Genomic DNA, 14985 nt, shown 5'->3' with positions numbered 1-14985 from the left:
CAATACTTTTATAAATTACGTACATAGACTGGAACAGATACTTTATTGGTTGCGGTTGTATGCGAAACAGATACTTTACAGGTGGTTTCATAAGCATATTTGAATATCTAAATATTTAGCCAGCAGTTTGGCTTAGTGATAGCGTATATATTTAGCATCGCTGAGGTCATAGGTTCGTGTCCTCGCCACTGCTGGTTAGATTTGGGGGTTTTGTGACTCCAAATCGATCGTTTCTCTATCAGAGTTTGCCAATTTTATCTGATCATTGCTGAAACGGTTCCTGAAAATTGGTATTAAATCTAATCCTGTTGTCACAAAAATCTGCCTGTGTATAATTTGTATTAATTATACACAGTAATCTGAAATCCATAGATGTCACTATGATTATTATTTCTGATTAATTGTTATATTCTATATATTCTGATTGTATATGTATGTATTACTGTATTTCTGATTTCTGATTGTTTATGTATTTCATTAACGTACACCCGTCGCATTGGAGCAAATCTGTAATGGCGAGTGTGTATTGATTTGTGACAATAAAATAAAATAAAATAAAATATGATAAATTTGAGAGTAAAAAAAAGGTATCCTTTTTGTCAATCAAATCCGATCCTTAACAGTAGCGTAGCGACCGCGCCCACAGCGCGGGGAGGAGGGGGGGCGCCGCAAAGTGGCGCGCCTTTTTCACTAATTTTTAAAATTGTTTTGTAATTTCTTTGACTAATTTTTTAAAAATCTCTCTTATTTTTCAACCTATTTGCATCTTATTTTATTTTATTTACATAAAGCTGATAATTTTCTTATTCTTGTATACACATATTCTTTCAGTGTTAAAACAATAAAACTAAATTACATGACCAATAAAACTTACAAATTTATAAATTTTTCGATGTTAGTAATAACAGGTGGAAGTTTTTAAGGAAAATTCACCATCAGTTTCTTTAAAGAGATTGTGCCCGACTTGTTGGTTATCCAGATTAAATTACATCAATGCACTTCGAGATACATATGCACAGATGTTCTAAGTGTCTAACAGAAATAATTTTTAAAAGTAAAAAAGGATGAACAATCAGAATCAAAGGGTCTTAAAAAGAAAATGGAAAGTTTCGAATGTATTCTCTTACTTCTTGATAAAAATTCTTCGGCCTCTCAACCTTGTTTCAAAACTCCTTCAATTAAAAAACGCCCATGTTATCAGTGCTCATCAGTAATTTTATAAATAAATTTGAAGAATTCGTAACAATTTTAACTAAATGAGGGTTAAAGCCAAAATTGACAAAGAATCATCAATCTCTTGTCTAAAAGCACTTTGATGAACTTAGTTGCAATTGAAACTTAAAATTACGTCAACTATGTCACAAGATTTATGATGAGTATTGAACACGAGAGAACAAATAACATGAATTTTAACAAAATATTTTAGTAAAAAATGTTTGCTAATGTGAAGTCCAGAAAAAAGGATTCTTCTACTTAAAAAATACATGAATTATTATTTTGGAAAGTTTTTTTACTGTAAGAAAATAATATGAATATATGGGGGGGGGCTTGAAATATTTTACAGGGTGCGCCTGGAATTCACGTTAAGCCACTGATCTCTAATTATCATATAGTACACCAAATCTGATGGTTGAATTTGGTGCCTATTGAAAGCTGAAGAATTCCGTGGCGAAAAAACGTCCGGCATTGCTTGTTCCAATCGTTCCAAAGCCCATCTACGATCTTAGTAAGGTCACTATGAGACAGTATATCAAATTTTATGGTATTAAATTGAAAGCTGTAATTTCGTAAATAATGATTTGAAAGAAACGATATACGTATGTATATGTATATAATTTTCAAAAAGGACGAAATGTTTGACATTTGTCGCTCGATTCGATACACAGTTTGAGAAGCGGTGATATAAACAAGCAAGTTTTGAAAGATTAAACCGCTCTGCTAGAAGTACATACGTACATAGAGACACAACACTCGACTATTATGATAGCCACGTTCAGGTTTACAGTAAAAACAGTGGGTAAATCTAGATTATTTTGCAGGTTTCCCAAGTCGCGGGTAGTACTGTTCCGATGCATACACACATCATATATATGTATGTATATTTAAATGTATGAGTGATCCGGAAAAAAATCGTTAAGGCACGAAATAGGGCTTGGAGTACACACGGTCCCGGTGATGAACGGTTGGCAAAGAGAAAATTGAATAATGTATACCGGGATCAGAGCCGGCTCGGGAGATAACTTAAAAAGAATTTAACTACATAAATTATATTCGGCGCAAAATGGTTTACGAGGGAAAACCTCAGGAGTAAATCATCGCGCCGGCCCCCGAAGAAAAATGGCAGGAAAACACCGACCGGCACTCTCTCTCTCTACCTTTTCCTTTCTTTCTTACACAAATCTACCGCTTTAATAAAGAACAATGCATTTGAATACTATGGAAGAATAGTAGCTAACATTACCCGAACCAAATGGAGAGGGATTACCCAGACCTGGATCGGAGCGAATTTCATTTACTTACATGTACCCTAATTCATTCATAAAAATTCTCAATAAATTGAAGGGAATAACTTGAAACATACATATGTATGTACATTAGCACTAAGCAGTATACGTTAAATCGATTAATTTTCCTTTCAGGTTGTAACACTTTAACTGAGACGCTACCAGAAACTTCCGCTTGGCCTCTGACATTTCAATGCACTTTCCGTATTCATATTTCGCTGGGTCATGTCAATGGAGAGTGATGAGGAGAATAGCAAATTTATTAGAAAAACATATTGAATACGATTTTTATTTTTCTGCATCTAATATATAATTTGGAAATACTTTGTATGTATGTATGTATCCTTCGTTCGTAGAAATCCGTGACGGCATCGAACAAATAATTCGCCTATTCAAAGGATTCGAAGTTCCCGGAGGCGTAGGCGCCGAGGGCGAAGCCCTAGGACTCCGCCCCCTAGGGGGCGCAGACGCCGGGGGTGTACATATAATTTTTTATAAGAGACACTATATATGTTTGTTTGTTCGTGACAGTCAATTTAATAAAAAAAAACAAATGAGTATTCAAATAAATTTATATAAAATAAAACTATTCAAATAAATTTAATAAAATGTTTTCTATTAGATAAGCCATGTTTAAGCGGTTTTTATTACAAATACCGAGCGAAGCCGGGTAATATAGCTAGTTTACTATATAAAAGTAAACACTCCATACTATCGAACGAGACTTTCCACACTCTCGTTATGTTTTATTCACTATTTTTTACTATAAATTCACAAATTTTGATAGAAAAAGTTTAATATACCTATATAAAGAAGGTGCACCTTCAGAACCGATAAAAGACTATTTTTGGAAACACTTCATCGCTAAACGGTCATTCAAATTTTTCCTGTTTTACATCCATATTGTAGTATATACGAATAAACATACGAAAGATAATTTGAAAAATTGGAAGAAAGGGGTTGCACTATACAGGTAAATAAAATTTTATGGTTTTATTTAAAAGATAAATCAATTTATACAAACATCGAAAAGTTGCCATCACAGATAAGCGTGCGATTCTCAAGATGTACTTACATATATAGGTAATATGACACATTTGGATTTTCAATGCATATACATATGTACATACATAAAAAGCAAATGAAACTTTTATTCGCTGCAACGGATTTAGTTTCGCTTTTTTTATTTACATACATATATTGTATTAGAGAATTTTCCAGGTGCGGTATTTTCAGCTTGGACTTCTTCCAAGGTCGCATTTTCCGATCGTCGATAAAATTAATCCGACAGTTGACGACCGCTGATATACATAATATGTTTCATTACCGGATATACATACGTATTTGTATGCATGTATTTCGACAAAAGTCGCAAAATACTCGTACAAGTGAAGCAAAGTTATATTGCGTGTAACTGGATAATTATCGAGAAACGCCGCTTCGAAAAGTTCACGTATTAATTAAATATTGTACAAAGCGTTGTCTTTATATTGTATGTACTCCTGAACGTATTATATACATAAGTAAGACTTGCGTTGTAAAAAATAAATAATATTATATATATATATATATATATATATATATATATATATATATATATATATATATATATATATATATATATATATATATATATATATATATATATATAGATATATATATATATATATATATATATATATATCTATATATATATATATATATATATATATATATATATATATATATATATATATATATATATATATGTAATGATTTAAATTTACAAATGACATTTAGGTCAGAAGATAACGTCGTTTAGATATGTATGTATGTATATCAAAAGATTTGTTAAAAAGTTTAAATTCGTTTTTAATTAAAAGAAAACAATGTTTCGGGTGTGTGCGCGTCTTAAGACGCTTACGGCATCTAAAGTAATTTCGAACAAACAACGAGAATGCAAATTCGCGCCCTAAATGCTATATCGAGTTTTAACATCTAATCAAAATTTACTTTAGTAAGCGCGATAGCTTTTCAACTCATAATAATTCAAAATATCGAATGTCTCCCCGCTTATGTAAAACCTTATTTACTCTTGAAACATTTTCAAAAACACACACACAATCGCCAGATTAAATTATATCACACTTCAGATAACCTGGCAGTAGGAAGATAAATACCCGATTTCAATTGGTAATGAAGTCAGAAGGTAAATTTCAGGACCGATAGGCATTGCGTATGTAAGCGGTTTATAACAGAGATCGTAGACATGACATGAGTAGTATTAAAAATTCAATTAGATTTAAATAAAACCCAGGCCCAATTAAATCAAACTCAAATCATCGACTGATTGTGACGTAATTAAAGAGTTAAATTCTTTATCCCCCCCCCCTTCCCCCATTTAAATTCCCACTACGTCTAGAGCAGCGGTTCTCAAGTGCGGCCATTAGAAATTTTGCTTTTGTGGCCACGGGATATTTTTATAACACCGCTGATGTCAATTATGCGACCACGATAACATTTCACGTGAGAACCACCGTGCATAGTAATTTATAAAATTAATAAATCATATCGCGTATTTCAATATAATTTTACTATTAGTGGTCTAGTGCACGCATTCGTGCACTTGATAAAAATTGGGGGACGTCTAACGACAGATTTCGCGACTTTATATAAAATATACCCATTAAATATGTGATCTCAAACAAACGAGATTATGCTTTAACATCATATGGTAACTGCTGACGCCTAACAATTCATTAAATGATATGATTATTTCGATAACTTTTGTTACCATAAAATCAGTCGTTAGATGCTGTTTTTAAGTCGACCGAATGTCATGAAATTTAAAACGGGATGATATATCTTGAAGGAAATACATACAAACGCATATATAAGCATGAAAATAAAAACAAAAATAAATAATATAAATATTTAAAACAGGTCTAATCTATAAGAAAAATCTAATATAACACTATATCGTTTATTTATTTGGAAGTTTACTTTTATCTTTGTTCTGATCCTTCGATATTATTATTAATTTAGGACATATAATTATATTTAATATGTCGATTGTTAATATTCAAGTTTCAATAAAGCGTGAATAAATTCAAAAGTACACTTTCAAAATTGATAAACGATTCTCATTTTATCATTAATGTGTTCTATCGGATTTTCTTATACCTGTTTAGGACCCGTTTTTAATATTTATATTACTTGTTTTTATATTTATTTTCTTGTTTATAAATAAGAGTGGATATTATATGTTTGATTGTCATGTTGATGAACTGGTCAGTTTCATGAGATTTAACACGAGTCTCTTTGAATGATGTGTCCATTTTTAATGTATTTATTAGAATAATATATCAAAATAAAATAAAATGTATGTAAAGGTTTGAAAAGCAGTACATAACGGATTCATCTGAAGAAGCTTGGATATATTTTTTTATCAAAAAAATATTTTAATAATAAGTATCATAGTTTAAAGTCACAATTGGTATAAAGCATGACATAAAACATTTGTTTTTCATTCGCATACAATTTGTATGGTTTGCATTTGAAATAGGGTTAACCGAATTACAGCAATGGTCTGGATTGTTTATAAATAATAATAAAAAAATGCTTACCGTATATTGATGGCAAGATGACGATGAGAGCAATCAGCAGCTGGAAAAATCCCTGCGAAGTTCGTCTTCTTCTCGATGGGAAAATTGCGAAAACGTCAAATTCACACAGTGGCGCCATTTTGACCAAACGGCGCGCACTTGACATTGATTTAGAAGAATAAACTCGACAAACTATTAAATTTACAAACACATGTCATATAAACTGATCATGTGACAAAAAGTGCACACTCTCTCTTTCGCGAATTATTATTATAATTTTTAAAATTCATTAAAGATGTACGACTATGTGTATATAGTAATAGTAATACATATACATATGTAGGTATATGTATATAATTATAATTGATTATTTAAAAAAAATAAACTAATTATGAATTACATTTATGTTTGAATAGAATTGATTATAATATAATATAGTATAATATTTCATTCGTGTGTCGCACTATTGAACTAGTCGGTTGCAAGATTGTTATTTGCGAATGTGGCCGTCCATGTTTTTGCCGGGATCGTCATTCGCGAACAACACCAACACCTGAAATTAAACGCAAACACCAAAATATTAAATCAGGTTCTGAACAAATACGACAAAAAAAACAATTTCAAGATACAAATTTCATTTTATATATTTAAAAAGCGTCATACGTTGGCGCTATTGTGTGCGCACGGGGAAATTATTATTTTTTTTTTTTTCAGAGGGGCACTAACTCATCAAAACCACTAAATAAACCCAAGACTTTAATGAAACTTCTATACATAAAATACATATATTCTATATAAGTGGAGGATGTTTGGAAAGCGCCAGAATAATATTTTATATGACTAATACTCCATTTTCTGGGCGATATTTTTTAGATAAAGGAGGGCGCAAAGAAATCCCGAAACATGAGGGGACACTGACATTTCTTATTTTTCATATTAACTCACACATACATTTTATTTTTATATCAAAACAAACGCTCCCTCAACATAATATAGACTTAAAAACGTAATCTCGAGATTAATCTAAACGGAATAATAGCATCGCAACGTTTGCATTAGATACAGTAGGCGATATCAATTGTACTATTTCGTTGTAAGAACAATGGCCCTAGTGGTTCCGATGGTCACAGTGGCGGCTCGTGAAAATTTATTCATTTATTTAAAATTTTTGGACCATTGTGGCATTACAGGAAGAACCTAATGCACCACAATGGCCTAGATCAGGCGTGGGCAAACTTTTTGGATGAAGGGCCACATTAGAAATTAAAAATGAGCGGCGGGCCGCAAGTAAAATATTATTTTAGATATACATTATTTATTATCGTTAAAGGAATTAAAACATAATTTTTTTTTAAATTTCATACAAAAAAATAATTTTATTTGACGAATGAAACTGTTTTACATCTTTAACAGTTTTTTAATTTCAGGAGAAAATTTTGAAGTTGAAATTCTTAAAAATGCTTGTAAATTTTCATCTGTGATGCTTGATTGTAAAGCATTTTTATTGATATTCATGATTGAAAATACTTGTTTACATATGTATGTAGGTTGATCAAAAAACCACCAGCATTTTTTGAGTAAAATCTCAAAAAGTTTGTCGAATTTTTCCGTATTAAGGGCGATAACCGTATCGTAACCGTTACCGTATCAATATATATATATATATATATATATATATATATATATATATATATATATATATATATATATATATATATATATATATATATATATATATATATATATTGCAATTGATCTCGTATAATTGCCAAGCCTATCGCAATTTTTTCGGAAGTCGCCAAATCTTTATGGAAACTCACCACTTAAATCGTTGATAATTTCACCATATTCTACAAATTTATTTTCTGGTATCTTCAGCAATTTCATGGTTGAAAAGTGTTCTACCCGTTTAATAAATAAATGGTGAAGAAACAGTCGTAGTTTTAATTTAAATCCATTCAAACTTTTCACCATATCATGGACATACAAATTTTCCCCTTGGAACACTGTGTTGAAAGTATTTAAATGTGTCACGATATAGGCTATATAGGAGCTGCGCCTATTGAATTTACTGTTCACCACACTTGCAACCAGTGGCGGCTGTGTAAAATGTTTTTGCGGGTATCGCACGGGTAGGTTCATATAAAATCTGGATCGGGTGCAGGACTGCAGTACTTCGTCCACACGCGCGACAAAATATACTCAGAGAACAATTTGTAAATTTGCCTCGTAGAATCTGTCGTAGCTTCTCTTGCCACGACAAACTTCGCACCAGAGATTTCGCTAAATTTATATGTATCAAATCAGATAAATTGTACCGGAAGTGAAACAGTTCATATAAGTTTTAAATGATGGCATGAAAGGATATAAAAAGAAAAATAAAAACACGAAAAGTTTGGAAATATGAGATAGACTGGTACGGTAAGGTACACACATGCAGAATTAAATAATGATTTTGGTGCAGTGGTAATTTACAAAGGAGAGAAAAATCGCGACCTGTCCCACTGGGTTCCGCGAACGAAGGGGAAAGCCTGCGCCACAATTTTCCGCATCCCCTCGTCAAGCGATAAGGGCTTTCTTTTCATACAGTGCTCCTCGAGCCAGCTTCAAAAGCCTTACGCCAGCTCGAGTGTCCTACAGCCTGTTGAAACATTTCTGTGTCAAAGTCTCATACATTTTGATTAGCCATCTCTATATGCATTAGTTTTTTTTTTCTCCCTCTATCTTTTTCTCCAGGGGAAGCGCGAGGTTCGGCAATGTCTGCCTCACACAAACACACACACACAACTTAATAATAACGTGAAATAAAAAAAATTGTGGAAAAATTGTGTTGAGGAAAAAGGCCGGTTCGGAAAAGGCGCTCTCAAGCGCTTCGAGGGGTGTCTTTGATCGATGAGCAGAATGTTGAGATAATAACACGGCGCTGAATCAAAGAGGTGTCGAGGAGGGGTTGTTGGGGCGCATCCGCCCTTTTCACCATTGTGACCCAATTTCACCTAACCGGGGGGTTATATTCCGGCTGACCGCCTCGCCAATTTATGCTCGATTCCTTCCCGAAACCACCTTGTGAAATATCACTATATAACTCGCTTATTTTGTAGAACGTACGACCATGTCAATATAAAGCTTACTCACTTATGTACTCACAACAAATCTGTCATTCTAACAGGTCTCTGAAACGAATTCCTCTACCAAAATCTGAGCTTCAGACGACGACAACAAGCTACAATTTTTCTCTACATGCTCGATTTCGAGCATACATTTCCAGAGTCTTGAAAAATGTGTACCATCTACCTTGCTTTCTGGCAAAAGACAATTAACACGTTTAAAGGTTTTTCTTATCAGTAATGGTTTTCAACTCATCAATATTCGAAAACAAAAGCTATGAACGTAAGGAGCTAACAACTCCCGTGACTGGGATCCCTTATTATTTCACATTAATCCCTGTTCTACCGACAATTTATTTATTTTTTATATAGATAGATCTTGCTTTTCTCTAAACAATATTACCCCTCATATAATTGGTTTTGTGCTCCAGCTTCTATGTGGTAATACGTCATGCCCGTCGTTGCTGGAGCAGTTGGGACTTTATGTCCTTAATAATTATGTGCGTGGTAGACATCATTATTTGATGGTTGTGCCTCCTGCTCACAGTTATTTATTGAATGGCTCCTATTACATATGTACAAGAGCTATCCGACTTATCAATGAAATCGTTGCTACTGAGCCTGAATGTGATATTTTCCATTTAAGAAAGCGTAGGTTCTCGCAGCCTATTTTAATATATTTGTCTGGTGGCATGCGCTCATCATTATTTTCATAATTGATGTGATATATGAGTGGAATTTTGATCTTTAATCATCTCAAAGATGATTTGTATTTGCGTCTGTTCTTATATATCTATTGGTGCTAGCTGTATATGCAAGACATTTTATACTTTGTATTTTATTATTTGACATTTTTACCTTGTCTGCTATTATTATAATGCTATTGTTTTTATGATTATTTATAAATGTATTTTTTGTATATACACATGTAGGTATCAATTTTTATTTTTCTCATCTCTCTGTATTTTATACAAACCTCTTCTTACTTCAGAAACGATTTGGTCGTGTGACAAAGTTTTTCGACCATTTTGGCGCATTAGGGAGTGCCACAATGATCCAAATTTAAACTTAAATAAATAAATATTGATCCATTTTGTTGTTCCTTTTCCTACTTTAAAATTGGTCGATATTTTTATTATCAAATACATATTATCTAGCAATATCAATACTTTCTTGGTTTTTACTTTATTTCATTGTCGTAAATTATTTTTAGAAACTTTTTTGGTATCAATCTTATGTTATGGACTTATGATACTGTAAAATAACAATTAAATAAAAGAGGAGGGAATGTGGCAACGGTGCGATATTCCTATGGTTTTAATGGTTTTGAATCATCATATCGATCGTTCTCGTCTTTCACAGTCAGTACTGGCAACACCACGGTTATGTCAAACTGCAAAGCAGATACTTCACTCCGGTTCAAGTTTCATGCAACTTATAGCATGCTCAACACTAGTGATATTTTTTTACAAGGCTCTTTATTAGCTTCACTTCGCAATCGAATCAGTATCTTTTCCAACGTCTTGTTGGAAACTTTGATATGTTGTGCGGTTTGGTCAACGATGGAAATTTAAATGGTTTCTGATAGTTCGATGGTGAAAAATAATCATAAAAATGCTACAATTTTGACCATCTTGTTCTTTTAAGAGACACTACACTACTGAGAGCACATTTGTGAATTCAAACAACAACATGTAATAGCATATTGGGTATAAATCAGCAGCATAGCTCGGTCATTAAGCTTTTGCTTAGCGTCGAGAGGCGCCGGGTTCGATCCCATGAGCTGCCCTCGATTGAAAAGATTTTTAATGAGTATATCTGTAGTGCTGCTGGTCAGACCTGGATATTAGTGACTCCAGGTCGATCGTTTCCTATCACAGTTTCCAATTTTCTCTGATTTCATTGTTGAAACGGTTTCCGGTAAAATTGGGTAAATATCCTTCCTACCTACTATGTCACCACTATTTGAGATTGATTAATGTACAATTCATAGATTTCTAGTTAATTTGCGAGTTTTTCAGAGTCTCGTAATTCAGCGACTTGTATAATAAAAAAAAAAGCTTCAATGTTTGTAATTGGACAGGAAGGCTCATTGGGGTTACCTGTAAGGCCTTCCTGGTATATATGTAAAAATAAATAAATAAATAATATTTGATGTATGTATGTATGTATGTATAATACATATTTGAAAAGTTGTATTGTCGTTTCTCACACCAACACGTGTTGACAGTTGCGTCAAAAAGTTTTAAACCCCCACGCATCGCTAACTTCGGGGGTCTTACTTCCCGTGTCGTCAATTCTAATATAGGTACATGCAAATATTATAAATAGCACATATTTACATGTACATATGTATAGCTAGTTAGCAGCAAAGTTTGGCACAATCATTATTATTATTTGTAATGTTCGGAGTCATTACGAGTTGGAGGCATCGTGTGTGTGTGTGTGTCACATCATCGAGTTTTGATGAATTGAATGAAACTTTTAAATTTGATGGCATGCCAGGTCGTCGTTTGCGCATAAAAAGAACGCACGTTTCCGTTTCGTCGTCGTCCATTAGCGTTATGTTCTCTTTAGCCTCCCCGTGATTAGTGCAGACATGCAATCCCATGTCATACACACCACACCGCCCGAGACTCGTATACCAAATTATCATCATCATCACGCTTCGTCTCAATTTCCCGTGACGACCGTCACACTTTACTTTCATAGCCCCAAAATTCACGAGCAACTACCAAGTTATCGACATTCCGTTCTGGGTCACTTTTATCACTCATTGTACAAAACTAACTTGATATTCAATACCTAATACATAGGTATGTCTATCTTGTACCATATACTGGAATATGAGATTGTGCTGTTCTTATTCCGGCCTTAACCTTACCTTAAACCAAAATCTACGAGACCTGTGTTATTTTTTTTGTCCAACATCAAAATCCTTTTCTTCTACATTTATTATGATCACTAGCAAATTTTTTTCACTCCATTTTCTAACTTTCGAGTAGAATTAGACCTTATATTATTATATATTTTTTTTATATTTTGAAACCTTGATTTCTTCGTCGAATCTAAACCTTTATTGGTAGCAATATCTTATTCTTCTTCATGTGCCTTGTTCTCCCAGAACATCGGCAACTAGACTTCCCTTTTTTACTCTGTCTATGGCTGCTCGGATACTAAGGCCGTACCACTGCCGAAGATTCTTTAACCAATATGTTTTCCCTGGATTAGTCGCAGGAGATCGTATTTCGGGTTCCGCATCACATGTCCTAGGTACTCCAATTTGCGCCTTTTCGCATTTTTGAGTACTTCCACATGTTTTCCCATCAGAGCCAGCACCTCAACATGGGTTCAAAGTGCCATCCATGAGATTCTCAGCATCTTTCTGTATGTCCACATCTCAATGGCCAGTAGCTTTTTATTACAAGCCTCTTCTGTGTTTTTACAAGCCTCTTCTATGTTTGCCTTCGCTCGTTTGTCTCGCAACATTTGGATTTGATAACCTACATTCTTCCTATCATTTTTAAACTTTGCCATTTTGCGTGGTTTGGTCAACAATATATGTATATTTAAATCAAATGCGCCAGTACGATGGTGAAAAATAATCGTAATAGATAAGTTTAAAAAATGCAATTTTGACCATCTTGACGTCTAATAGTAAGTTGCCGTATTTATTTTCCAATCCACCACCCTCTCGCTTTATCAGATTTTAATTGTTTAAACGCCTATAACTTTTCTTTTTCACACTATATATTATAAAATTTGCTTTATAGGTTCTCATTATCTCTCATATATACTTTTATTTTAGTCATAGTTTATTCATGGCCTCTGTCCATGCTTCCCTCCCATACAGAAGGATGCTGAAAACATAGTATCGTAGAAGTCGGAGTGCTATGCTGAGATCATGTCTCTTGCTTGCTCCACTATAACGCGAATTTCCTGGTTACTTTCACACGTTTCACCCAGATAGCATCCAAGATATCTGTAACCAAGTACCAATATCAATGATTATTTTTTCTTGTGGTGTTGATTACCAATATTTTGTTAATTTTAAAATTTGAAAGATAAAGAATATACCTCATAGATATATATCGAATACTTTAATTCATCATCGTTATTTTTTTTCCTTCTGAAACTGCCTTTTGCGTATGATGTTTTTTTTACCATTATTTTGTTGTTATTAAATTTATTTATCTAAAATAAAAATTATACCTACCCTCTCGTACATAGATGGTATTTTCTTTTATAATCGTTGTTTTCAACGAGGAAGCATATTTTATTTGATACTTCAATGGGGATAATGCATTATCTAATTTTCCCATGGGGGATGAAAACTAAAAATAACAACAATGAAATCAAAAGTACATCCAGATGACGCCTCTGGTAACGAATGCGAGCAAAATCGATGGTGGTACCTCTTGAGTGCCCTTGTGTCCTTTGAATGGCGGGTCGAACTGAATTTTTAATTCGAAACACCCCTTTGTGGATTGTCACAGGCGTGCGTGGAAGGACACAATGTGTCGCGCAACCCTCGCCTATTATAATTTCTATTTTGTTTGTAATCTAAAATGAAACGCCATAATAAGCGTTTCGTATGATTGATGTTATGGAACTCGCGGTTTGCGCGCATACACTCACCCCACAATTATAGTTTGTTTGCTCGAAAGCGTTTCTGGTAATTTGGCAGACGGAAACTGCACATATGCAGACGATTTTCAGCGAAACTGAAGCCGACCGAACTGTCGAAAGAATAAGTTCTTCGATTTGTATCGCAACTTGGGCATTCAGTTCTGGCCATTCAATCTCAATTCCAAGAAAATAGATACATATATTTGTCGTTGGCTTTTGAAGTGAACGTAACGATCCCTATTAACACGCAATGGATGACAGCACCGTGACATTGTTCCAGCGTGAAGAGGTGGCATAAGAAAATATAATGGAGCAACAAGTGCTAAACGATGAAATGTGATATCATTTCAGCGGAATTTTCTGGACGAAAGCTTTCCATTATTGTCTGCATATGAACATATGTATATATCAGCATGTCATACCATTTTTAATTAGCTCCCTAGTCTAACATCTACTCGACCTTTTCTTGTGCACCATGCTATGTTTTTCACCCGTGTATTTTTCTTTTGGCACCTTTTTTTTCCTTATTGTCACATTATTTATGCACTATTTTTTCTTGCAATTAAAAAACTTCCTTTGATATGACGGATTCCATAATTCAATCTTCATCGTTTAACTATAGCGTAAACGAAATTGAAATTAGATATTGGCAAGACGCTCCTACAATAAATAGCAGTCGACGTTCCCCGTCGTGCGAATTAGGAATAGCACAATTGGTAAATCGCTGTAGTACCCAGTATCTAACAAAAGAAATTCTCAAGTTATTTTGAGAAGCAACAAAATGAGACTGTGCACTACACATACTTATGTACATATGTATGTACGCACACAGATTCGTTTATTTTCATTCGTCTCTGTTCGTATATATGTACATACATCTAGTACATGCATCCAGTTGTTTCCTAGACATTGGATTTCGCGAGCGGAAAACAATTACAAATACGCCCGAATGAATCACTTGTGAGACTCGCAAATTCCAATAAAATGGAAAACTTACCAGTCACATTGATTGAATTCATCCTTCATTCATTCAACGGACTGCATTTAACATGTTTAAAGTTACATCGTACAGAATCAAAGTCTTAAGTCATTAACTAAGCCGTTTGTTACCTTTACATTACATTGGATTGAAAGTGAAAATGGCACGCATTTAATGGATTT

The 14985-nt window shown here is 33.7% G+C and overlaps 1 protein-coding gene across 1 annotated transcript in view; it reads right to left on the bottom strand.

The window, feature by feature from the left end:
- Positions 1–6426, bottom strand: part of LOC143909988 (uncharacterized) — a 171639-nt gene extending 165213 nt beyond the window's left edge. Inside the window, exon 1 of the mRNA XM_077428314.1 lies at positions 6110–6426. Within this exon, the coding sequence (XP_077284440.1) occupies positions 6110–6254 (145 nt within the window). The 5' untranslated portion in view covers positions 6255–6426. The remainder of the gene's footprint in view (positions 1–6109) is intronic.
- Positions 6427–14985: the final 8559 nt, after the last annotated feature.

Source organism: Arctopsyche grandis, chromosome 3, assembly GCF_051622035.1.
Source record: "Arctopsyche grandis isolate Sample6627 chromosome 3, ASM5162203v2, whole genome shotgun sequence".
NCBI classification, from domain to species: Eukaryota; Metazoa; Arthropoda; class Insecta; order Trichoptera; family Hydropsychidae; genus Arctopsyche; species Arctopsyche grandis.
The sequence above is the reverse complement of the archived record's forward strand: the minus strand, read 5'-3'. Positions and strand labels throughout refer to the sequence as shown.